Here is a 27834-nt window from a genome sequence, read left to right as displayed (position 1 = left end):
TACTGCTTACATCTGGTTTCAGATAACATTCCGTCCCTAGTACTATGTAAGCATTGTGACTGTTTCTTAATGGGAGCAGTTTTGGGACATTTCTATAGACTCTCCTGCAGTTTACTGTTATCACATTAATGTTGTCATTCCATGTCGTGTTTTGCCTACTGCTACCTTGTCGCGTCTCAGGAGGCGTCTTGTCGGGCCTAGGGATGGAATTCTCTAACCCAGAAAACCCACATGAGCACTCCACACGTACTCCGCTACCCTTGTAGCCGCTTCATAATTGTGTTATACTTAAATTCATCCCATCACTTATTCCACATCACCACTAAGTGTGTCAACTGTCCCTCCAAGAATATTTAGTTTCCACCAGAGTAGCGGCGTTATGATTATATGCCATCGTTTTTAAATCCACAACCACTGCAAATAGGTGTGCTACGTAATGTTCGTGGCCCACAGTATTTATCTTTTTTCATATGAGCTAGAGAGACAATCTGAGTTCAAAGTAATGCTGTATCATAATACTTCACTTAAGAAATAATAGTCGATTTTATGTTTTGTTTTTATTACCTGTGATTTGAAATGCATGTAAATGCATTAGAAGTTATACTGAGTACACTGGAAAAGATATCAGGGAAAGAGGTGCTCAGGTTTAATGTTGAAAGGAAATGTGACCAACTGATTACAAATATTCATCAGTCTGAGAAAAGCAATAAATGAAACTACTCTGAAATGAATGCATTTATTTGGTGAATTTCATATATTCCTCACATAGAGGCGTTATTTTATTTGTCACAATTTAAAGCGATGCAGGTTATATATGAATATATATTCAGTAGACCATTACACGCCGATTTCGTCTTAGGATCTCCATTAGCTCCGCGTTGAAATTGTTGCTACACAAAAATCCATATCCATTTACTGTCTCTAAAAAAGAAGAAACAAAACGATCATTAAGAAACAATGAGAAGTGTTTTGTAGGAATTTATCTTGCTTTGTACGTCTGAAATCGCGCTCGAAAGGTTGGAATTGCTTAGACATGTGTGCGCTGCCTCGACATAGACAGCAACAAGCGACAATCAATCGAATTTTTTTGAATTATTTTATGAATCCGAAGACGTATTCTGGAGAGGAAAAGAATTTTGATTAACTTTGGGACGATTGCATTTCTGAATACTGGATTACAGGTAATGACAAAGACTGATTAATTGTTGGTAACTGTTTCAAAATGCAGCATTTTTTGTTCGTCAGATATCCAGATAAGGTACATTTTTAGCATCTGAATTTTTGTTAGGACAGAGAAATGGATATAAGAACTAGATTTGGGAATTGTGTGTAACGAGAGATTATACTCCTGAAGTTCAATTCTTGTAATTGTTAGATTGTTATTACGTGATTGCAGGAAGGCTTCACAGTTTTTGGAATTTCATTAAACTTCATCAAGTCAAACGAAATGAAACTGGAAGTGAGTTCATTTAAACCAGAGTCACAGTCCACATTCCAAGAGCCGATTATTTTCTGTTTATTTAAAACCAATAACAAAAATTATGGACCAACAATGATAGTAATGTATTTAAAGCACGCATTACACCTCTGCGTATCTCTATGGTTAAATTTTACACCTCTGTTATACAGATGTACTGTAGTTACTAGAGCAGTTTGCATCCAGGTAACACAAACCGGGTAGTGCACAGAAACTTCCTTTCACTAAACTTTTCAGGGACTGACCTTACTTTCGCAGTAATCAGTTTTCTTTTATCAAAATTAATATTCAGATTTTGTGATTACAGTAAGTTACAGACACACAACATGATTTTCTAAAGGTTTTCGCAGTTAATGGTAGCTATGCTATCACGCAGCTGAATTTTAGTCATCAACATGTAGGGTTACGCTACTTACATATTCCCATTCTGTTTCAGACCCACTTTCATTTATGAAAACAAATCGAAAGTGCAACTTTCACTTGGCGACAGTTTTTCTACATTCAGGCGTCGGGGATTATGCTGATATTTTCATGAAACTGTCAAATCAAGTTTACTCCTCGCGAAATTTTTCGGAAAAAGTAGCAGTGAATTACAATACAGACAATCAAACAATTCATCACACAACTGTTACCACGAATTCTTCGCAGAAAAACGATCTTGAGCTTATGCTTCAGCATTTATTACAAGAAAACTACAAATTAATTGAGAAAAATACAAGAAAGTAATAAAATATTAGCTAATCGTTTATCAACTCCCCTTCCAACAAAGTTACTAGAAAACAACAAAATAACTAGACAAAATTACAAGAAAGTAACAAAACATTAGGAAATAAATTATCAAGGCACCATTAAACAAAATTAATCAAACACAACAAAATATTTGAAGCAAATCGAAAAGAAAGTATTGATTCAATCGTAAAGAAAGTGACGACATTCATCAAAACAGAAATAAGTAAAATCTGCACAAGAACAGAAGAAACTGTCAAAACACAGACACAATCACAATTTTAATTTTCTCAGATTGTGGCTGAGGTTGATAGAACATTTAACGAAGTTACAGACACATAACGAAAACACAAAGTTATGTTATGGAACACATCGACAAGTATTTACAAGTGCCAAAGTCGCAAAACTACAGCGAAAATCACAAAACTATGCGGAACAGTTACAGACTTTGGAAACAGAAACAAATAAAACTGACACCAGAGCAAAAATAAAATTTGAAACACTGAAAGCACAGTTTGATGAACTTTCAAACATGTGCAATTCCAAGTAAACACAGGCGATTACGCAGCAGACACACAACGAATACTCTGTAAACTAACGGAAACATTTCAATCCTTAGAGCGTTTTAAGGAAGGAATGACGACAGTAAACAAGCAGCACAAACATAAAATAAATAGATTACACACTCATCTAGCTGACATTGAAAAGCATTTGCCACAAGACCAAGAGACACCTGATTGTAGTGAGAGCTGTCACGGATGAGAAAAAGATTTCGTGCAATAACAACATTTTGGCCGACTCAGATGTGAAAGGTACTTTGAAAATGAGCGCGAACAGTCACAAATGTATTTCAACCACATACAAATTTAATGACTTATAAATAGACGACCGATTTGACTACCAAAATTTTTTATCCGTTAGGAAATTTTATGTTTTTCGCAATGGCATCAATGATGTACATCCTTTAGATTGGATACAACAGTTTACCTTTTCTTCAAAATCTGCTTGGTCAGTGACATACGAGTCAGGATATATTTGCGGTTGTTTGGAAGACGAACCAGTGGCGCGGATGCGACCCACAGGAAGGCAAAACTCTTCTTTAGATGAATTTCAAAATGCATTTCTTGCAGCTTACTGGTCAGAGACCACATAGTGTGGAGTTGAGGACAACCTCATCAATCTGCCATATTTTGAAAATTCACAATTTGCAACTTTAACGCATTTCTTCGACTATGTGGTACTGCAGAACCAATATTTAATAGATCCGTTCTGCCAATCTGCTTTAATCCAGCTTTGTATTTCTAAAATTCCTAGATCTTTATGTCTTTCTTTGCTGACTGGATACCAGAAAGAAAACATCAATGCATTCCGTGACGTTCTGCAGTTCCTTGAGATTCAAGTATCCGAATGTACGTAAAAAAGAAATCTTTATCAGACCAACCACAACCACAATGACAATATGAATCGGGGACATTTCAGATCATTCAGTGACTACAGAGAAAGAACACATGGGAATAAACTACTGTGCCAAAACCCATATCAGGGAAATAACAGTTTCAATAGATCACTACAATACAACCTGCAACAAATTCCGAATTTTTATCACAACAACCAGTGCTTTTATAATGCAATGGGCAACATGGACAGTCCTCCACAGCAACATAGCAATTTTGAAAACAATTAAACAATTACACACAAACGAATAACAATTTGCATATGAATAGGCAGCAACCACACAATCACAAATACAACGACAACAAAGCCACAATTTCCGAGAAAGTTATAGATATGGGAATAGGAGAAACGAAAATTTCAGACCACAGTAAAATTTTGTTTTGAATGAATCGGACAGTCGTTACACCCACGACAAGTTAATTCTAATACCGCAGAACAGACAATATCTGTACAAACAGTTGAAGGTTTGCAAGCTACTTCACAGCAATGTGACAGAGGCGAACAACAGTGACTAGAGGAGAAGACTACAGAAGGTTCACGCACAAAGGCCTCAGGGAGACATTGTTACAGGAAAAAGAGGAACTTCAAAAACGATCTTATCATCCCGTCATCAGCATAAAAATAGCCACACACACTTTCAATGCAGTTTTAGATCCAGGCTTTCCTGTTTCAGTACCATTGATGCAGCATTCAATAAATATAATTCGGATGAAACTATTTCTACTTTACCATTACATAGAACAGTTTATTTTTTTATTTTACTGTACTAGGTAACACTTGTTATGTAAACTTCAGGATCGTTCGACTACTAACAACAGAGACTATGCTTGGCATGGATTTCTTAAATAGACGAAAAGCAGTACTGGATTTTGAGAAGTCGTGTATATTGCTACAAAACAATGATGCACTAGTTACATTGCATTTTGAGAAGAATTTTTCATTGGAGGAACAGGAAATTAACAGGCTACATCAAACTAAAACATCAATTAATTTTGTAAAGTTATTCTTATTCTTCCTCTTTTTTGCTGGTTGATACACATTTGCTAGCACAGTCATGTTTTGATACAGGTGATTTTCTCATTAACGTGGGGATATAGAAGTTAAGTCATAAGCCAGCTCATCCTGTGTGTGCGTAGATCATAACTTTTTTCTTGCATAAGGTAATAGAGGTTTTCCATATCTTTGTATTTGTTTCTCTTTATGTATATTTGTTAATAAATGACCTTTACTGTTTCAGATATAAATTACAACGTCACTAATAAAGAAACTTTCTACCTGTGTGTTTCACACAAATATTTAGGCAAAACTACATTCCAAAGAAAGAAGCACCCACTTTCAAACGAGTAGAGTTGCGCAATGGAAGAAAACTATGAGTGTTGGATGTTAACATCGGGTACTGCGTTCAGTAATGGAATTTTTCTTTGGGATAACTCACTGATACATGCAACAACGGGATGATTATGACAAATGTTGTACAAAACGGATTTGTGGAATAGACAGAGTTTTTCTTCGGAGCTCTGAACATAATAACACGAAGTAGCACCTGTAAGGACTCCGTCTACGAACTTTATTTCTTTTTGGGACAAAGAATGAGAGAGAGGAAAGACTAATTGGGTTCTGTAATAAGTGTTACATCATGGTAAGACAGAGATTCCGAAGTCAGATATTATATTGTAATTCGGATCCGGGAGCAGATATAGACTAAGTCACAATGTAGCAGTGATGAAGAGTAGACTGAAGTTCAAGAGATCAGTCAGGAAGAGCCCATTCGCAAAGAAGTGGGATACAGAAGTACTAACAGATGACGAGACACGAATGAAGTTCTAGAAAGCTAAAGATCCTGCAATAAGGAATAGCTCAGTAGGCAGTACGGTTGAAGAGGGATGGACGTCTTTAGAAATGGAAAAGACGGTAGTTGGAAAGAAAAACATAGGTGCAAAAAAGTAACTGCGAAGAAACCGTGGGTAACAGAAGAAATACTTCAGTTGATCGATGAAGAAGGAAGTACATAAATGTTCAGGGAAATTCAGGAATAAATCAATACAAGTCACTGAGGAATGAAGTAAATAGGATATGCATGGAAAATAAAAGGAAATGCCTGGATGAAAACTGTGAAGAAATCGAAAAGGAAATGATTGTCAGAGGGGCTGATTCAGCATATAGAAAAGTCAAAAATTCTCCGGTGATATTAAAAGCAACGGTGTTAACATTAAAATGTTAGTGGGAAACCAACTGTTAAACGCAGACGAGAGGAGGATAGGTTTAAAGAGTACATTGAAAGACCCTGTGAGGGGGAAGATTTGTCAGATGAGAGAAGAAGAAACAGGAGTCGATTTAAAGGTGGTCCAGGAAGTCCACTATTAGAATCAGAATTTAAGAAAGCTATAGATGACTTATGAACAAATAAGGCAGAAGAGTTAGATAACATTCCATTACAATTTCTAAGATCACTGGAGGAAGTGGCAACAAAATGACTGTCACATTTGTGGTTAGAATATATGAGTCTGGCGACATACAATATGACTCCTGCAAAAATATCATCCAAACAATTCCGACGACTACGAGGGCTGACAAGTGCGAAAATTATCGCACAAGCAGCTTAACAGCTCACGCATCTAAGTTGCTGATAAGGATAATATACAGAAGAATGGAAAACAACATTGAGGATTTGTTAGATGACGATCAGCTATGCTTTAGGAAAGGTAAAGAGAACAGAGGGGCAATTCTGATGTTGCTATTGATAACAGAAAGAAGACTAAACAAAAATAAAGACACGTTCATAGCACTTGTTGACATGGATAAAGCGTTCGACAATGTGAAATGGTGCAAGTTGTTTGATATTCTGAGAAAAATTTGGGTAGCTAAAGGGAGAGACGGGCAATACACAATCTGTACAAAAGCCTGGAGGGATCAATAAGAGTAGGCGACCAAGAACGATGTGCTCAGATTAAAAAGAGTGCAAGCCCAGGATATAGTCTTTCGCCCCTACTGTTCAAACTGTACATCGAATAAGCAATGATGGAAATAAAAGAAAGGTTCAGGAGTGAAATTAAAATTCAAGGTGAAAGGTTTCGCTGATGACATTGCTATACTGAGTGAAAGTGAAGAACAATTATGTGATACACATCAGATGACTATGCAATTGCGAATAATGACTACCATCAGCTGTAGAATGGAATGACAGGTGATGAACCTAACATCAGGATTGATGGTCACCGAGTAAATTTTAGTTGAGAAATTCTACTACCGCGGTAGCAAAATAACCAATGACGGACAGAGCAAGGAGGATACAAAAAGCAAACTAGCACTGGTAAAAAGGGCATTTCTGATTAAGAGAAGTATACTAGTATGAAAGATAGACCTTAATTTGAGGAAGAGATTTGTGAGAATGTACGTTCGGAGCACAGATTTGTATAGTAGTGAAACATGGACTGTTGGAAAACAGGAACAGGAGAGAATCGACGTATTTGTGATGTGATTCTACAGATGAATCTTGGAAATGAGATGGACTGACAAGGTAAAGAATGAGGAGGTTCTTCACGGAATTGGAGGGGAAAGGAATATGTGCAAAACACGGACAAGGAGGAGGGACAGAGTGATAGGACACCTGTTAAGACATCAGGGGATAATTTCCATGCTGCTAAAGGGAGCTGTAGACGGCAAAAGCAATAAAGACGGAGACTGGAATACATCCAGAAAATAATTAACGATATAGTTTGAAAATGCTTCTCTGTGATGAAGCGGTTGGCACAGGAGAGGAATTCGTGGGGGGCCTGCATCAAACCAGTCAGAAGACCGATAACTGAAGAAAAAAGAATAGACTACCACAAAAGCTTTCTGATATCCTTAATGCTGCCCCTGTCATCAGTTTTCCGTCCAGCATTACGGGACACTAACCTCCACCGATTTAGGTAAGAGCGTTTTGTCATCCATATATTTTCTCAGGCAGAATATGTGACATTTAAAAAATTATCAGCAAAACAATTTGAATGCTGCCGTTCGAAGCGAAATCTATGTCGATGCCTGTCGGTAGATTGGCGTTGACGCCGTCAAGTGTCCGGAAGTAGAACGAATGGACCATCTCTTGTAGGCATTTACCCCAAGTTTATCAGACTGGGTGAGGGGTGCTGCGACGTGGCATTCTGTGGAGGACTTCACGCACCATGAATTGTCAAGAAGATATCGTAACTGCATCCACAATTACACGTAACTAAGCCCTTAGTTCATTAAAGATTCGCTTTTATAACACAGTCACGGTATGTCTCCAAAAGCTACGACGTGTCACCATTATCGCTTTTCCAACAAGACGGATATCTGCTGCATATGGTTACCAACTTTCGACACCTTGTTTATCCATGATAAGACTAAGTGAACAGCATATTCATTCAAACAGCCACTGTGAAAATATACAATGAGATGACGAATGTCATGGGATAGCGATATGCACGTATACAGATGGTGGTAGTATTGCGTACACAAGGAATAAAGGAGCAGCACATTGGCGTAGCTCCTACTTGTCCTCGTGAGTACTGACGCGTTGCAGGAACTGGCGGACTTTGAAAGCAGAATGTTGACTGGAGCTATACCTATGAGACAGAGATCCAAAGTGCCAACTGAGTGCCGAGAAAACCATTTCTGGCATTACCTCTCACCACAGACAACGCAATAGCCGACGTCCTTCACTTAACGACCGAGAGCAGCGGCGTTAGCGTAGAGTTGTCAGTGCTATCAAACATGCAACATTGTGTGAAATAATCGCGCAAATATACGTGGGACGTACAGCGAAAGCTACCATTAGGACAATGCGACAAAATTTGGCCTTAATGGCCTATGGTATCAGGCGAACGATGCGAGTGCCTTTGCGAACAGCACAACGGTGCTTGGATCGTCTCTACTTGGCTCGTGATCATATCGGCTGGACCCTAGGGACGACAGTAAACGTATCCTGATCAGATGAGTCCGATTTCACTTGGTAAGAGCTTATGGTTGGGTTCGAATGTAGCGAACACTCAACGAAGCCATGGGCTCCAGTAGTCAACAAGGCAGTGTATGACCTGGTGATTGCTCCACAATGGTGTGGGCTGTGTTTACATTAAATGGACTTCGTCCTCTGGTCCAACTGAACCTATCATTGATTGTAAATTTTTATGTTCGGCTACTTGGAGACCATTCTCAGCCATTCATGGACTTCATGTTTCCAAATAACACGAACCCCCACCGAACATTTGTGGAACATAATAGAGAGGTCAGTTCGTGTACAAAATCTTGCACCGGCAACGCTTTCGCATTTACGTACCGCTAAGGCGACAGCATGGATCGGTATTTCCGCGAGGAACTTGAACGACTTATTGAGTCCACGCCGCGTCGAGTTGCCGCACTACGCTAGACAAACGAAGATCCGACACAAGATTAGAAAGTATTTCATGACCTTTACCACAACAGTGTACATCATGAACTACGCCTATCCACGTTACGTACAAGAAAATGATGTAATTTTGAGATTTGACAGTATGTGTACTGGAAGAGCCAGCACATGGGTACTACTAAATCATTATTTAAAGTGGAGTAAAGGACTAACAACCAGAAAATAGAAAAACAAATCCACTTACGTTTCAGCTTCAGATGGTGGTTTCAAAACTTTCAGCATTGTGAGCCAATATTTTTCATTCGTCCCTGGCCAGGGTTTGCATGGGAAACTCCTGAAGCCTTTCTCCTGAAAGGAAAACACCAAGTATTAGGAATGGGCAGATATGCTCTGATAAATCTGTGTTCGTTTCTATTGCCACCAGTTGCTGGTTGACTGTTCTACCATTTAAGATAATGGAATTATTGGGGCAGTATCTTAGTGGATGCTCACTACAAATTACATGCAAAGATATTGACGATGTACGTGTTGCTATAGTGGCAAGGAGTTGATCTTGTGCAGAATTATTATAGTTATTGTCTAGTGACGCCAAACTGTGTGTTCAAACTGTCAACAAGATGAGACATATCTGCATATATTGTCAATACCATAAAATCGTTGCCTGGTGTATAAGTACAAGGGCAACTCAGCATTGCGGGGTATTCCGCCTTTAGCGCAGTTCGCCATTCTAACGGTCATGAGATGCCCCGAACCTCTATCTGCTCCTCCGCAGCCTAGACAAAGCCGTTGGAAGAACGACGGTGAAGTCTTAAATGGGAAGAAGCGGTAATAACTGGTACAATAGGAAGTACCAACTTCCGGCCCTTCACAGAGGTTCACTAAGTATGACTATAGATGTAGATCCTATAATTTAGTTATTTGTGAAATATGCTACCCTACACCACACTAATGTATCTGATGTTAACTGTGTTATCACTAAATTGTACGATAATCGAGGCATTCGCATTCCAAAAATTGGGGGGGAGGGGTAAGAATGTAGGGGATGGTAGATGATGGATGGAGGGAGTGTGAGGTAGCTCTGATTGGAAGAGGAGGATGTATGCAGTTCAAACGAAAACTCTGAAACAGTCTACTTCTGGGTTTGTAATAGTGGATAGTTATGGAAGAAGACAAATCAACATTACAAGCTATAATACTCATTTTCTCATATTTATATCGTATGGCACAATTTTTAGGGCAATATATCCCTTGGAAAGAGCAGTTCAGGTAATGTACGTAGTTCACCTACCATCATACTACTGACAACTCTTGAAGGCATTAGACATTTTATTCTCATTTCACAATTCATTCACTTGCTAATAAAACTACAAAAGAACAGTCTATTTCTGTTCATAGTTACTACACTAGCAGAAAAAAAGGCAGGTTGGCATCAATCAAGACGCCAGCATCATCCGACAATTTCGCCAGTATAATAAATGTCTTAGGCATGACTTAATGTGAACAATATGTCAGGTATACTTCAAGTGAAGAATATTGGAATTTTTGCTGTATCAGGTGACGCTTTAATATTCAGAAACAGTATCAAATACACGAAAACCTCCTGTGGAATTGAATTGTACTAAGTTAGGTAAATATTCTTTCTTACCTTGTAATAAAGTTGTTTTTCTATTTCATCTGTTGTAGAATGTCGGAATATCTAGCGCAATTGGAGGCTGATTTTTCTGTAGACAACAAAACGTGTATGGACTGCAATGCTGTCTTTTTGTTGCAGTCAGTCTACCGCTCTGTGTTACACTGTGTTCAGACTTAAGTCCCGAATTAGTTAAGTAGGAAAACCTTGTTAAGTTACTGGATGAACATTATGATAGTCAGGTCCATGTCATAGCATTGACCTATATATTTTTCATCTCAAACAGCAGCTTACACCAACAATAAACCACTGGATTAGAGTACTAACCAGGCATCGTACGTTTAAGTGTTCTTGTGCTGTCAATTACAGTAAGGTCATGATACATTACTGTATAACTCATAATGTATCAGATACGTGCATTAGTGCTGCAATTCTAAAACTATCAGGTACTTATTTAAGAAGAGTGCTGTCTACTTTGGCATCTGTCAGTATTGTACAGCCGATAGAGGTTGATTTTGAGGCACCATGCATTTCTGTTGTTCAGTGCTCATTCTAAAGTACAAGACAAGGTTAAAGTGATAAAACGTAGTGCTCAGGTACACAGTAAATGTAGAAGTACAAACCTTCAGTCTCAAAGTGCGCTACAAAATTCTGGGGGGCAGTCTTCTACTCCGTGTTGTTCGCATCATGACCAGACAGTTTGCCCTTGTCATGATGCAAAATGCTACCAATGCGGAGAACAAATTCACATTTAAAGAGTGTCTACGCGGAAACCCTCACTCTGGCAACTAGGGCCACCATGAAAACGCGTGGCTATAGCAATGCTGTCAACAAGAGCACACAGTTATGGGGAAGCCATTAACAATGGAACAGGCCATGCCGCGCACTTCCACGTCGCATTATCTTTCACTATAGTACGCAGGCAGGCAAACATAATTTTTGTTCATTTATTCGTGGAACAAAAACAATTAAATTAAAATGGATATTGCTACTTCTGTTTCTCTAACTGACAAAGACACATATGGCTCAATTGATACTCTACCGCTACAGCAGCCTACTTCTATTTTGTCTGCCTACAACAGACAAGAAATTCTAGTCCTTGACGTGTGTATTTCGCCTACAACTTTTCATGGAGTGACAGAGGGTCTTTCGCTTCTTATTCTTAGTTCTAGAAACAGTGCAAACACATTTCGGTTATACACTGGAGGGTGAAAGAAATTGGTATAGGCATGCTTATTCAAAGGCAGAGACATGTAAATAGGTAGAATACGGCGCTGCGGTAGGAAACGCCTACATGATATGACAAGTATCTGGCGCAGTTATTAGATCCGTTACTGTTGCTACAATGGCAGGTTATCAAGATTTAAGTGAGTTTCAACGTGGTGTCACAGTCGCCACACGAGCAATGGGCACAGCATCTCCAAAGTAGCGCTGAAGTGAGGATTTTCCCGTACGACATCAGGAATCCGACATAACATCAAATCTCCGTCATCGTTACGGCCGGAAAAAGATCCTGAAAGAACAGGACCAACGACGACGGAAGAGAATCGTTCAGCGTGACAGAAGGGCAATGCATCCGCAAATTGCTACAGATTTCAATGCTGAGTCATCAGTAAGTGTCAGTGTGCGAAACATTCAACGGACCATCAACGACATGTGCTTTCGGAGCCGAAGTCCCACTCGTGCACCCTTGATGACGGTATGGCACAAAGCCTTACGCCTCGCCTGGGCCCGCCAACATCGATATGAGACTGTTGATGACTGGAAACATGTTGCCTGTTCGAAAGAGTCTCGTTTGAAATTTTATCTCATGAATGCATGGGCACTGTATGTCAGCAGGGGAATGTTAGAGCTGGTGGAGGCTCTGTAACTGTGGGACGTGTCCACCTGGAGTAATATGCGACCCCTTATGCGTCTAGATACTACTCTTACAGGTGATACGTACGTAAGCATCCTGTCTGATCAGCTGCATCCATTCATGTCCGTTGTGCATTCCGACGGACCTGCATGACAATGGCATACCACACACCTCCAGAATTGCTACAGAGTACCTCCAGGAACAGTATTCTGAGTTTAAACACTTCCGCTGGCACCAAACTCCCCACACATGAACGTTATCGAGCATATCTTGGATGCCTTACAACGTGCTGTTCAAAAGAGATCTCGACCCTCTCGCATTGGGTCGGATTTATGGACAGCTCTGCAGGATTCTGGAGTCAGTTCCCTCCAGCACTACTTTAGACATTAGTCGAAACCAGGATACGTCGTGTTGCAGCACTTCTGCGTGCTCGCGGGGCTCTACACGATATTAGGCAGGTATATCAGTTTCTCTGGCTCATCAGGGTACTCATTTCATTTGTTGAACCATTTGAATACAAATCAATGTTTCATGGCCTCACAGTAACGTTTAAGAATTGAGTAGTAAATACGAGGAATTGTTCGAGCAAGGTTTAGCAAGGGTACAGTCTTTGAAGCGCACATTACTGTGAATGACAATGCACAATCAAGATTTTTTCGCGCACGGCCTGTCCCCCCATACAATACGTGAGGAAGTTGCTGAAGTACTGTAAATATGTAAAGACAGCTGGGCTGTCCATCCCGTTTCTGCAATCTAGTGATCATCGTCCTTGGTCATTCTCAGGAAGTCTTCAGGTGGTTTACGTCTGTGTACCGATTTTAAAGCATCACCAAACCAAAAAACTGCCGTAGACTCTTTTCCTATTTCACGTTTGGTGGAATTTACGGAGAATCTGGGGCAAGGTCGATATTTTTCAAGTAAAGATTTGTGTGAGACGTATTTTCAGCTGCCACTGGACGAGCAGTCCAAGCAATACTTCGCGATAAGCTCTCACCTGGGTTGTGTTCCAGCATAAAGACTACCGTTTGGTCGAGCTTCACCTTAGGAAGAACTGTACTACTTAGGTCATTTAATTAATGCACAAAGTATTCATTCTACTACATCACACTTGGATGCGTTTATAGATCTGCGAAACATTAAGGAGCTCCAGTCAGTCGTGTGGATGCATGCATACTACATCAAATTTATTGCTAACTCTGTGTAAATTGCTGCATCGCTCAACTGCCTGCGCTGCGAAAATGTTCCTTTCGTGTAGCTCAAAGAGCTCCAGAACGCATTAAACGAAGCATTGTTCAGTCCTCGACGTTTCATTCACCTCGACCCAGCTAAGCAGGTTGTGTTAGCTGTAGATGGACCTTCATGCAGGATCGGGGCAGCGCTCTCCCATAAAAATGTTTATTCCAGTAGACCTATAGCTTTTGTCTCGATAACTCGTAACAAAACACAGTGTAACCACAGCCAGATTAGAAAAGAGACACTCGCCTTATCTATGGTATTACAAAATTCTACCTACATTTCTGCCGTCACAAGATCTACTTGCCGACAAACACCCACCTGCCTCTGTGTCTGCGAACTATTCCACAACAGTACTGGCCTTGTGACATGACGCTTTGTATTGTTGAAAAATGCCACTGCCATCGGGAAAAGTGATCGTCATGAAGGGATGTACGTGGTCTCCAACCGGTGAAGGGTACTCCTTGGCCATCATGGTGCCTTAGCACAATGGAGAAGTCGCCAGTTTGTCCATAACCCGAAGTACATGTGTCAAGGAACTGTTCCCCTGGAAGGCGACGGACTCGCGACCTCCAGTCGGCATGAACATTATGACGAAAGAATCCGAGTTCATCGGGTCATGGAGTGCTCTGCCACCAGTGCCGATGGTCGCTTGCCCATTTCAATCGTAGTTGTCGATGTCGTGTTGTTCACAGCGGCAAAAGCTTGGGCCGTCGGTTACGGAGGTCCATCGTTAGGGGTGTTGGGCGCACTGCGTGGTCACACATTGTTTTACTCTGCCCAGCCTGATGTTCGTTCCGACACAGTTCGCCGCCTTTCCTCTTATATAAGTCTGCCAGTCCTACGAAGTCTGAACGTGTTTTCACATGGTTTTCGCCACGTGTTGAATACACTCATGCAGTACTCCTCGATCTCCCAAAAAGTCGTACAGTTTCCGAAATGCTCGTGCTGAGCCTCCAGCCATCACAATCTGGCCTCGATCAAACTCAGATAAACAACACACCTTCCCCATTCTACACACGGACAGACACTCACTGATACTACTCGCACCATGCATGTGTCTGACTTCCACACATTCCTCGCCAGGTGACTCTGCTCCCGCCTGGACGTTTATATAGACAGTAGGTCGGTGATCATAATGTTCTGGGTGATCGGTGTATGAATAATAAAGATGAGGATGGCCAATGACCTCTTTAGTGCTGATGCACACCAGGTTCGATGTCTTGTGGGAATAGTGGAAGTACCGCGAATAAAAAGGGAAATGAGCAATGGGCACTACATCAGAAGTGTGTGGGCAAGGTTAGAATTTGGGTCTGACATGAGGCGTACTAACGAAGTGCGCGCAGTTATGCTGACCACGGTGTCTTAGTTGTCAGAGCATCTGCTTAGTAAGCAGGAGACTTTGTTTCAAATTCCTGTCTGGCACGAATTTTGACATTCCCTACTGACGTAAATCCATGCCCACTGACAGCCATTGCCGTCAATTCCTTTGTGCCTGAAGTAATATTGATTTCGCGAGTCCATTCTGGAACACACGATTGTTGTTAGAGGTAGGCACATAAACAATGTCTCCTTTTGTTGTCCCCAAGACATCCGGATTTGTTTTCTTTTATTTGTCGTGAAGGTCTTCCAGAGGTCATTGTCTCAGGCAATGGATCACAATTAACCTCAACCTATTTCCAATAGTTTTGTTCCACCAATTTCATACACCATTTGACTACTGTACCTTTCCATCCTCAGTCTAGTGGCGAAGCTGAACGTTTCGTTTGAACGTTAAAACTTCACACGGGAATACTCCATTTCCCCACACATGGGAGCAAGCTTTACAGATTTCCTGTCGTCCTACCACACTTTGCAACGTGTCGAGTCGTCGCCAACTGAATTGTTACACGATCGTAGACACCTTACCCTGTTGCATCTTATGCGGACACCATGGATTTCGGCTGCAAAGTGAGGTGTTCTACAAAGGATTTGCGCAGAAACAGTGTTGGTACCAGCGAAGGGTTGCGAGAGCCTTCCAGACGAGCTTCTTACTTCACACAAGTTAGTGTAAGGCTGCAGGGGTGACACTGAAACCAGATATGTTCTTCTTCAGAATGAGATTTTCTCTCTGCAGCGGAGCGTGCGCTGATATGAAACTTCCTGGCATATTAAAACTGTGTGCCGGACCGAGACTCGAGCTCGGGACCTTTGCCTTTCGCGGTCAAGTGTTCTACCAACTGAGCTACCCAAGCACGACTCACGCCCCGTCCTCACAGCTCTACTTCTGCCAGTACCTCGTCTCCTACCTTCCAAACTTTGCAGAAGCTGTCCTGCGAACCTTGCAGAACTAGCACTCCTGAAAGAAAGGATATTGCGGAGACATGGCTTAGCCATAGCCTTGGGGGATGAATCCAGAATGAGAGTTTCACGCTGCAGCGGAGTGTGCGCTGATATGAAACTTCCTGGCGGATTAAAACACAGTTTTAATCTGCCAGGAAGTTTCATGGTGTTCTTATTCGCATATTATTGATTTTGCCGCAGAATGCCTATCCTCAGACCGAGTACGTCGGCCTAGCCCACACCAGCAATCGCATTTGTCTCTCTGCAAGTCGCGGGTGGCACAATCCACATTGTTGCTCATGGAGGTAAATGGCTCACAGCCGCCCCTGATGTCATCAATTTGGGCGCCTGTCCAGCAGGCTGAATCGATGTCCACACCCAGAAGTGTCTTGTGCCGCCACAGATGGCCACATTGTTGTTCAAGACACCACAGTGTCTGCGTGTCTGGATGCAAGTGTGCCATCTGCGACTGGTTCTTCGTCCAGTGTTCCTGGTCACCACAATGTGGTGTGGACCCTCTTTACCCTCGCTGTGTTCTCCATTGTGTCAGCATTCAGTTATCACCCCATCCCCCCCTCACTCTCGTCAAAGCCACATGCATGCTCCCTGCACGACGAAGGTGCGAAGGTGCGGTTGGCGGGGAGCGGCTGGGACGTGATGTCGTCCAAAGAACAGGGCGACAAAGCAAGGTTGGCACCTCGCAAGGAACCCATAGAAAACAATAGTTGCTGCATGCCGTCTCTTCAGGTCGTACCAAGGAATGATGTGTGTCAGCGTAGCGACACCTCCTAGAGATATGCCACGCCACTGGATTCGATAGTCTAGTTGCAGCTAAACAGAGGGGGAAGTTCACCGCAAATCTCAGTCACCGAGCAAAACGACACCGTATACTTTTCCAGTATGTTAGATATCTTAGACAGAATCAGTTTCGTGTCGGCGCCAAGTTTCAAAACATCCAGAGAGTCACAATGGTATTTCCCAAAATATAAGAAACTTGTGGAGATAGCAAAAATATACGTATAAATAACTGTAAATGAACATTTATGCAGTATGCTGGAAGTTAGTCAAATTTCATATCTTACAGTTCCACCGAAAGCAAACCAAAGAACGCACCATTGAACCAGGGAACGTATTTTCTCTCGGCACAACAATTAAGGTTTTCGGTGGCCGAAAAGTTGTTCGACATTGCGCAGGGTGGCCATGCATATGTAACCTGTCGTTTAGAATATATCTTAATTTTCCATCTTTCACTGTATAATTTCATCTTGCCCGCTTTTTGACGTCCACTCCTCCCACTTACATCTTGTGTAATAAATTGCTAAAGAACTGAAGCTATCTGGCAGATTAAACTGTATGCCGGACCGAGACTCGAACTCGGGACCTTTGCCTTTCGCGGGCAGGGGCTCTACCGACAGTCGGTAGAGTACTTATCCGAGTAAGGCAAGAGTTCCGAGCTCGAGTCTCGTTCCGGCACACTGTTCAATCTGCCAGGTAGTGGTTTCACTCTCATTTTGCTAAATAAGTGATTCAACTTTTTTCCATTGGCTGAAAACGTAATAAAAAGCAAAACAAATGTAAAAACTGGCCGACAATCATTTTTCCTTGACCACTTCATCTCTCCTACAAACAAATTTTTAACTGAAAGTGGATCACATGAAGAAAAAAAGTGCAAGAATGAAATGTGAGTGTACCACTGGTTACACGAGCAGTATTCAAGACATACACTGCACCATGTAGGACGGCTTGCTTATGTTCCCCTGCGCCAGTGATTTGGATCTTAGCGCTGTGTTTGGCACTCCTGTTAGACACGTGACCGAAGAGACCGCCGACGTGGCGGTGCTGAGGAGAGGCACGAACGGTGGCAGTCAGTTGGACTGAAGTAGAGGGGACAGACACCTCCCGGAAGCTAGCGCCGAGTCTGTAGGAGGGGCTGTCTGCACGCCGTCGAAATTCAGCGAGGGGGAACAGAGGGCTATGACGGCCACCGAGTCTGGGAGCTCGACCGGTGATTAGAGATGGACAGTGCATCAAGGGACCTTCTGGAGAGACCCCAAGAAGAGCAGTTCTGATGGTACGTGAGTCCAAGACTCTAAGTTGGCGTGTGTAGCGACACAAAAACTGACGTGGTCAGCACGGGCAGCACCGGAACTGGCGTGTGGACTGCAGCCTGTTGGAGGGGGCGCCGAGAGGTCTGAGGCGGTGCAGTCATGAAATGTGCCGCTGGTCCTGGCGGAGGTTCGAGTCCTCCCTCGGGCATGAGTGTGTGTGCTTGTCCTTAGTGTGTAAGCTTAGGGACTGATGACCTTAGCACTTAAGTCCCATAAGATTCCACACGCATTTTTTGGAGCGGGTGCTGTTTTCTTCAGTCACATGAACTCTGTTGGTGGTAGGCGAGGAATGTCTTCAGCAGATTGCAAGGACCTCAGAGAGAGTGCATTTGAGTTAATCTCGGCAGCCTGATGCTTTTGTATTCAAGTCGAGTGACAGAGTTACATACAAATGTGACGTCAGTGATAGCTCACTTCATCCAGAAGTTGCGATCGCTATGGCTTGATTGGCCTATTGTACGTGAGACAGTGATAAGAGGATATTGTGTCGAAAGCAAACTGGTTCAAATCGGTGCATGCAGTGCTCGTGATTATTCAAAAGTAACTTAGCATCTTGTCACAACTGTGGATCTATTCCATACTCCTTGGTTATTTTGTCGATTCACTACAGATCCTGTAATTGAACCTGTGGTTCATCCATGTATACTGCGAACTTCTATATTAATATATTCTCAATATATACTCTAAGACAAACAAAAAAGAACGTCTCACTACGGAATCGGTAGGTGCGATGTGCATGTATACATAAACAAATGATTATGATTTCAGAAAATTTTTATGATTTATTCAACAGAAAACGTTTCACAGTTGTGTAAGTTAATAACGCATGGGTCTACCTCTGGCACTTATACAAGCTGTTATTCGGCTTGATATTGATTGACTGAGTTATTGGGTCCCTATGTGAGGGGTATCGTGCCATGTTCTGTACAATTGGCGGTTACATCGTGAAAATCCCAAGCTGGTTGGAGGACTCTGCCCACAACACTCCGAAAGTTCTCAGTCGGGGAGAGGCTCGCCGACTTTGCTGGGCGAGGTATGTTTAGGCAAGCATGGAGATAAGCACTGAAAACTTTCGCCATTTGCGGGCGGGAACTACATGCTGAAGTTTAAGAACAGAATGGCTTGGCGTGATTGGCAAGAGCGCAGGGCGTGGAATATCGTCTACGTAGCACTGTGTTATAAGGGTACCGCAGATGACAACCAGAGAGGTCCTGCTACCAAAATAAATGGCACTCTAGACCGTAAATCCTGGTTGTCAGGCCTTATGGCGGGCAATATTTAGGCTGGTATCCCACCGAGTCGCACGGTGGGCCATCAACGGAGACCACTCAACTTCAGCCAGTGAGATTCAAGTTTTCTGTTGTACATAAATGAATATTTACTCTTACAAAAAGTTAACATTGTCATAACAGTTGGAGGCCACAGACTTTCTAATGTAGTGTATTTGGATTTCCCATTTGGGACTATGTATGATGGTTTTGTATTAATTACCGTCAGCATTTGAAAAAGGTATATCGCATTAACCATATTTTGTTGAAGTTTATTCGGGCCTCAAGGAGTATTTTGTTCATAATACTTTTTTAGATCTGGTTAATACAGTTTTTTCATTGTGAAAAAAGGGGTAATAAAAATACTGAGTCCCATGTCTGCACAACCCCAGTCCGAACACCTCAATCACCACGTTAATAATTATTATATTGCATCTAGAGCACTATTTCGAGACCTTAAAGTGGCCAGTACTAACAAAAATATCGTGTGTAGTTGGCCTCTAAACTGACGCGGTTTACCGATTTCGATGAACTTTACGTACGAAAGACAAGAATAAAAATTAAATAAATGTGTGTTAAATCTTACGGGACTTAACTGGTAAGGCCATGACTCCCTAAGCTTAGACACTACTTAACCTAAATTATCCTAAGGACAAACACACACACCCATGCCCGAGGGAGGATTCGAACCTCCGCCGGGACCAGCCGAGACAAGAATAGGTAAAATTTTTTGCTCACCACAGTTTCCTTATCCGGGTTCCTCAGTGGCAGGCACCTCCTCGAGCCGAGGTCGTACGTCTCGAGCCAGTTGCACTTCTCTAACAGCGGCGACACGCCTACACGATCGCAGACAAAGAACAATTCGCAGGCGAACCAAGCGGACGCCACACCTTCCTCGAGGCACTGCAACCTTCTGACCCTGGAACAATATAAGAGAGGACGACATGTGTTGTTGTTGTGGTATTCAGTCCTGAGACTGGTTTGATGCAGCTCTCCATGCTACTCTATCCTGTGCAAGCTGCTTCATCTCCCAGTACGTACTGCAGCCTACATCCTTCTGAATATGCTTAATGTATTCATCTCTTGGTCTCCTTCTACGATTTTTGCCCTGCACTCTACCCTCCAATACTAATTTGGTGATCCCTTGATGCCTCAAAAATTCTCCTACCAACCGATCCCTTCTTTTAGTCAAGCTGTGCCACAAACTCCTCTTCTCCCCAATTCTATACAATATCTCCCCATTAGTTATGTGATCTACCCGTCTAATCTTCAGCATTATTCTGTAACACCACATTTCTAAAGCTTCTATTCTCTTCTTGTCCAAACTATTTATCGTCTATGTTGCACTTCCATACATGGCTACACTCCATACAAATACTTTCAAAAACGACTTCCTGACACTTAAATCTGTACTCAATATCAACAAATTTCTCTTCTTGAGAAACGCTTTCCTTGCCATTGCCAGTCTACATTTTATATCCTATCTACTTCGACCATCATCAGTTATTTTGCTCCCCAAATAGCAAAACTCCTTTACTACTTTAAATGTCTCATTTCCTAATCTAATTCCCTCAGCATCACCCGAGTTAACTCGACTACATTCCATTATCCTCGTTTTGCTTTTGTTGATGTTCATCTTATATTCTACTTTCAAGACACTGTCCATTCCGTTCAACTGTTCTTCCAATGTTTTGCTTTCTCTGACAGAATTACAATGTCGTCGGCGAACCTCAAAGTTTTTATTTCTTCTCCATGGATTTTAGTACCTATTCCGAATTTTTCTTTTGTTTCCTTTACAGCTTGCTCAATATACAGATTGAATAACATCGGGGAGAGGCTACAACCCTGTCTCACTCCCTTCCCTACCACTGCTTCCATTTCATGCCCCTCGACTCTTGTAACTGCCATCTGGTTTCTGTACAAATTGTAAATAGTCTTTCGCTCCCTGTATTTTACCCCTGCCACTTTCAGAATTTGAAAGAGAGTATTCCAGTCAACATTATCAAAAGCTTTCTCTAAGTCTACAAATGCTAGAAACGTAGGTTTGCCTTTTCTTAATCTACCTTCTAAGACAAGTCGTAGGGACAGTAATGCCTCACGTGTTCCAATATTTCTACATAATCCAAACTGATACTCCATTCGTCTGTAAATAATTCGTGTTAGTATTTTGCCGCCGTGGCTTATTAAACTGACAGTTCGGTAATTTTCACATCTGTCAAAAACGGTTCAAATGGCTCTGAGCACTATGGGACTTAACATCTATGGTCATCAGTCCCCTAGAACTTAGAAATACTTAAACTTAACCAACCTAAGGACATCACACAACACCCAGTCATCACGAGGCAGAGAAATCACATCTGTCAACACCTGCTTTCTTTGGGACTGGAATTACACTCCTGGAAATGGAAAAAAGAACACATTGACACCGGTGTGTCAGACCCACCATACTTGCTCCGGACACTGCGAGAGGGCTGTACAAGCAATGATCACATGCACGGCACAGCGGACACACCAGGAACCGCGGTGTTGGCCCTCGAATGGCGCTAGCTGCGCAGCATTTGTGCACCGCCGCCGTCAGTGTCAGCCAGTTTGCCGTGGCATACGGAGCTCCATCGCAGTCTTTAACACTGGTAGCATGCCGCGACAGCGTGGACGTGAACCGTATGTGCAGTTGACGGACTTTGAGCGAGGGCGTACAGTGGGCATGCGGGAGGCCGGGTGGACGTACCGCCGAATTGCTCAACACGTGGGGCGTGAGGTCTCCACAGTACATCGATGTTGTCGCCAGTGGTCGGCGGAAGGTGCACGTGCCCGTCGACCTGGGACCGGACCGCAGCGACGCACGGATGCACGCCAAGACCGTAGGATCCTTCGCAGTGCCGTAGGGGACCGCACCGCCACTTCCCAGCAAATTAGGGACACTGTTGCTCCTGGGGTATCGGCGAGGACCATTCGCAACCGTCTCCATGAAGCTGGGCTACGGTCCCGCACACCGTTAGGCCGTCTTCCGCTCACGCCCCAACATCGTGCAGCCCGCCTCCAGTGGTGTCGCGACAGGCGTGAATGGAGGGACGAATGGAGACGTGTCGTCTTCAGCGATGAGAGTCGCTTCTGCCTTGGTGCCAATGATGGTCGTATGCGTGTTTGGCGCCGTGCAGGTGAGCGCCACAATCAGGACTGCATACGACCGAGGCACACAGGGCCAACACCCGGCATCATGGTGTGGGGAGCGATCTCCTACACTGGCCGTACACCACTGGTGATCGTCGAGGGGACACTGAATAGTGCACGGTACATCCAAACCGTCATCGAACCCATCGTTCTACCATTCCTAGACCGGCAAGGGAACTTGCTGTTCCAACAGGACAATGCACGTCCGCATGTAACCCGTGCCACCCAACGTGCTCTAGAAGGTGTAAGTCAACTACCCTGGCCAGCAAGATCTCCGGATCTGTCCCCCATTGAGCATGTTTGGGACTGGATGAAGCGTCGTCTCACGCGGTCTGCACGTCCAGCACGAACGCTGGTCCAACTGAGGCGCCAGGTGGAAATGGCATGGCAAGCCGTTCCACAGGACTACATTCAGCATCTCTACGATTGTCTCCATGGGAGAATAGCAGCCTGCATTGCTGCGAAAGGTGGATATACACTGTACTAGTGCCGACATTGTGCATGCTCCGTTGCCTGTGTCTATGTGCCTGTGGTTCTGTCAGTGTGATCATGTGATGTATCTGACCTCAGGAATGTGTCAATAAAGTTTCCCCTTCCTGGGACAATGAATTCACGGTGTTCTTATTTCAATTTCCAGGAGTGTATAATATTCTTCTTGTAGTCTGAGCGTATTTCGCCTGACCCATACATCTTGCTCAGCAGAGGGTCAGAGCTGGCTCTCCTAAGGTTCAAATGGTTCTGAGCACTATGGGACTTAACTTCTGAGGTCATCAGTCCCCTAGAACTTAGAACTGCTTAAACCTAACCAACCTAAGGACATCACAAACATCCATCCATGCCCGAGGCAGGATTCGAACCTGCGACCGTAGCGGTCGTGCGGCTCCAGACTGTAGCGCCTAGAACCGCTCGGCGCTCTCCTAAGGCTATCAGTAGTTGTAATGGGGCCTTTTTTCGACTCAGGTCTTTCAGTGCTCTGTCAAACTCTTCACACAGTATCATATCTCCCATTTCATCTTCATCTACATCCTCTTCCATTTCCATAATATTACCCTCAAGTACATCGCCCTTGTATAGACCCTCTATTTATTCCTTCCACGTTTCTGTTTTCCCTTCTTTGCTTAGAACTGGGTTTCCATCTCAGCTCTTCATATTCATACAAGTGGTTCTCTTTTTTCCAAAGGTCTCTTTAATTTTCCTGTAGGCAGTATCTATCTTACCCCTAGTGAGATAAGCCTCTACATCCTTACATTTGTCCTCTAGCGACGCCTGCTTAGCCATTTTGCGCTTCCTGTCGATCTCATTTTTCGTTTTTGCCTGCTTCATTTACTGCAATTTTATAATTTCTCCTTTCATCAATTAAATTCAATATTTATTCTGTCACCCACGGATTTCTACTAGCCCTCGTCTTTCTATCTGCTTGATCCTCTGCTGCCTTCACTACTTCATCCCTCATAGCTACCCATTCTTCATCTATTGTATATCCTTCCCACATTGTTGTCAATTGTTCCCTCGTGCTCTCCTTGAAACTCTGTACAACCTCTGGTTTAGTCAGTTTATCCAGGTCCCATCTCCTTAAATTCCCACCTTTTTGCAGTTTCTTCAGTTTTAATCTGCAGTTCATAACCAACAGATTGTGGTCAGAGTCGACATCTGCCCCTGGAAATGTTTTACAATTTAAAACCTGGTTCCTAAATCTCTGTCTTACCATTATATAATCTATCTGAAACCTGTCAGTATCTCAAGGATTCTTACATGTATACAACCTTCTCTTATGATTCTTGAACCACGTTTTAGCTATGACTATGTTATGCTCCGTGCAAAACTCCACCAGGCGGCTCCGTTTCTTACTCCCAATCCATATTCACCTACTACGTCTCCTTCTCTTCCTTTTCCTACTATCGAATTCCAGTCACCCATGACTATTAAATTTTCGCCGCGCTTCACTATCTGAATAATTTCTATTATCTCATCATACCTTTCTTCAATTTCTTCGTCACCTGAGGAGGTAGTTGGCATATAAACTTGTGCTATTGTAGTAGGTGTGGGCTTCGTGTCTATCGTGGCCACAATAGTGTGTTCACTATGTTGTTTGTAGTAGGTTACAGGGAAACCTCAGGAGGTTTCCTCCTTGTCTCAGGTAGCTTGTCCTGTTCATTAGTTTGCTGACTGAAGATAAGCAGGGGGCGCATCTACATACGGGAGATGGTATCGTCCCACGGCGAGAACTACTGTAGGCTAGCCCCCTCGTACGCAGCCACAGTCCGTGGTTAAGCAGCCCCATCACATCCGTGCCGTCTGCACGTCATACAGAGTGAGGTATTACAGATCATTACGCATGTACCGAGAATTTATATAATGGAATCCTCTTCGATACTCTTGTAGAGGTATTCAAAGTACTCGCCACACGACTTTACAACGCCTCGACACACTCGAACAAACCCTTCAATCTGAATCTGAGAAACTGCTATCATACCCAGAGGTGGAAGTATAACCGCTCAACAATTCTGTTCCTTAGGGAAAATTAACCATCTATGGAGTGCTTAAATTAAGCATACAAGCTTTGAATCTAAGTGATAGGCACCGCCAGCTGTACAATTCAACGATTTAACACAAGCAGGGACTTGAAACGTTCCGTGCAAAAACAAAGCCCACTCAACTCTATGCAACAAGCGGCCAGTTTTATAGTCAACTTTAGCAGTAATATGACGACTTGGTAAGTTACAGATACGCAGACACTGTTGGTGGCCCAAGAGATTTCCCCAAAGATAATTTACACCGGTATCACCTCTCCACTAAAACTTTCCAATACCCAAGCATGAGTTGCCGCTACTGGCACAAATTTATCGGCAGTCCTATTTCCCGCCCAGACAATTGCAGAGGTCTCTTTTCCCAATCGACTTAACGTAGCGCTTTTTCCGCCTCTGCACTTAAAACTGCTAGCCTACAGTCACTTTCCGTCTAGTGTCTCCCTGAACTGATTGTATCAATAGGTATCGCACCCAGACGTACAGGTGTTACAGACCCGCTTCCTGTGACTCCTAGATTCGAATACTAACTCGTAGAGGTGACAGTAGAACGTCCTGTGTTGGTCACCATGATAGTGCTGGCGTGATGTGGCTCCACTACTTGTTAAATAACAAAGAAAAAAAGCCTTCATCGTCATTTCGTGACATATTCATGGGAAGAAGGAATTAATTTGTTGACTCTACCCGGAACGTAAGTTCTCGGAAGCTGACGTTGGCTTAGCATCCTCCTGATGTTCACGAATTTGCTAAAAGAACCTCCAGCGAAACACGTTACTCTTCTTTCGATCTTTTCTGTTTCCTCCATGAATCCTATCTGTGAGGAAGAACCTTCAGCGAAACACGTTGCTCTTCTTTCGACCTTCTCTGTTTCCTCCGTGAATCTTATCTGTGCGGATCCCAGACTGGCGAGCAATATGCAAGTACTAGTCGAACGTGGTTTTGTATGCTACCTCCTTATGGGTGGACTATAGTTCCTGAAGATACTTTCATCAGATCTTAGACTGTCGTCTGCTTGCTTACAGTTTGCTTTAGTATTGTTTCAGATATCTAACGGATGAGACTGTTTTCGATGATTATGTTGCAATCGTGTAATTATAAAAATGGGTCTTCCTCGTTATTTATACGTAATAGTTACATTTTCTTGTACTGATATCACAATCTCAGGCTCCTGAAAGAAGTGGTTACGTAACTTCAGTGTATTACCACACTTAGTTGCTGTTTGTTGTGTGGTCTTCAGTCCAAAGACTGGTTTGATGCAGCTCTCCATGCTACTTTGTCGCGTGGAAGTCTCTTCATCTCCGAGTAACTGCTGCACCCTATATCCTTCTGAATCTGCTTACTGTATTCATCTCTTGGTCTCCCTCTACCATTTTTTACCACCTACGAATCCCTCCATAATAAATTGTTAATGATGTCTCAAAATGTGTCCTACAAACCGATCCGTTCATCTAGTCAGGTTCTGCCACAAATTTATTTTCTCCCCAGTTCTATTTAGTACCTCCTGATCTACCCAGCTAATCTTCAGCTTTCTTCTGCAGAAGCTTTCAAAAGCTTTTATTCTCCTCATGTATGAACTGTTTATCCTCCATGTTTCACTTCCATACGTGATTAACCTCAGACATATACTTTCAGAAACGTCTTTCTAGCACTTAATTCTATACTTTTCGTTAACACATTTCTCTTAATCTTTTCTTGCCATTGTCAGTCTACATTTTATATCCTTTCCACTTCGACCATCATCAGCTATTATTCTGCACAGATAGCAAACTCATTTACTACTTTAAGTGTCTTACTCCTTAATATAATTCCCTCCACATCAACTGATTTAATTCGACTACATTCCATTATACACGTTTTGCTTTTGTTGATGTCAATCGTTTATCCTCCTTTTAAGACACTGCCCGTTCCATTCAGCTGCTCTTCCCAGTCCTTTGCTGCCTCTGACAGAGTTACAATGTCATCGGCAAACCTCAAAGTTTATCTTTCTGCTCCCTTCATTTTAATTCCTAACGCACACTTTTCGTTTGTTTCCTTTACTGCTTGCTGAATATACAGATTGAATAACACCGGGAATAGGCTACAACCCTGTCTCACTCCCTTCTAAATCACTGCTTCCCTTTGATGCCCCTCGACTCTTATAACTGCCATCTGGTTTCTGTACAAACTGTAAAGAGCTTTCGCTCCCCGTATCTTACCCATACCACTATTAGAGTTAGAAAGAGAGTATTCCAGTGAACATTGTCTAAAGCTTTCTCTATGTCTGCAATTCCTATAAACGTAGGTTTGCCTTTCTTTAACCTATCTTCTACGAGGAGTCGTAGGGTCAGTACTACCTAGCGTGTTCCGGAATCCAAACTGATCTTCCCCGAAGTCGGTTTCAACCCGTTTTTCCCTTCATCTGTAAAGAATTCGTGTTAGTATTTTGCGACCATCACCTTTTAAACTGACAGTTCGGTAATTTTCATTTCAGCGTTTTAGCGTTTTCATTTCTCCACACCGCAAAGAATAAAGGACACCAAGAAGATTTATTGGGTAAGTTATTACTCAACTTCTCTGTAATTTGGCTCACATGGAAAACTGCAACTTGTGCTGAAGTCGTTCCATCTTGGTTTGGGCTTAGGATGGTATGTAGAAGTAGCTTTCAGTTTACAGCCCTTAATAATTGACAAGTCTCGGAAAGATTCATTGTCCATCAG

At 42.7% G+C, this 27834-nt stretch overlaps 1 protein-coding gene across 1 annotated transcript; it reads right to left on the bottom strand.

The window, feature by feature from the left end:
• Positions 1-807: 807 nt before the first annotated feature.
• Positions 808-27742, bottom strand: LOC124613664. The gene is made up of 4 exons (XM_047142380.1): positions 27708-27742; positions 20181-20361; positions 9268-9371; positions 808-921 (listed from the first exon to the last, which is right to left on the bottom strand). The coding sequence occupies exons 1-4, from the start codon at positions 27740-27742 to the stop codon at positions 891-893; spliced, it is 351 nt and encodes a 116-aa protein (XP_046998336.1). The 3' UTR covers positions 808-890.
• Positions 27743-27834: the final 92 nt, after the last annotated feature.

Source organism: Schistocerca americana, chromosome 4 (genome assembly GCF_021461395.2).
Source record: "Schistocerca americana isolate TAMUIC-IGC-003095 chromosome 4, iqSchAmer2.1, whole genome shotgun sequence".
NCBI lineage: Eukaryota > Metazoa > Arthropoda > Insecta > Orthoptera > Acrididae > Schistocerca > Schistocerca americana.
This window is presented reverse-complemented; position numbering and strand designations above follow the sequence as displayed.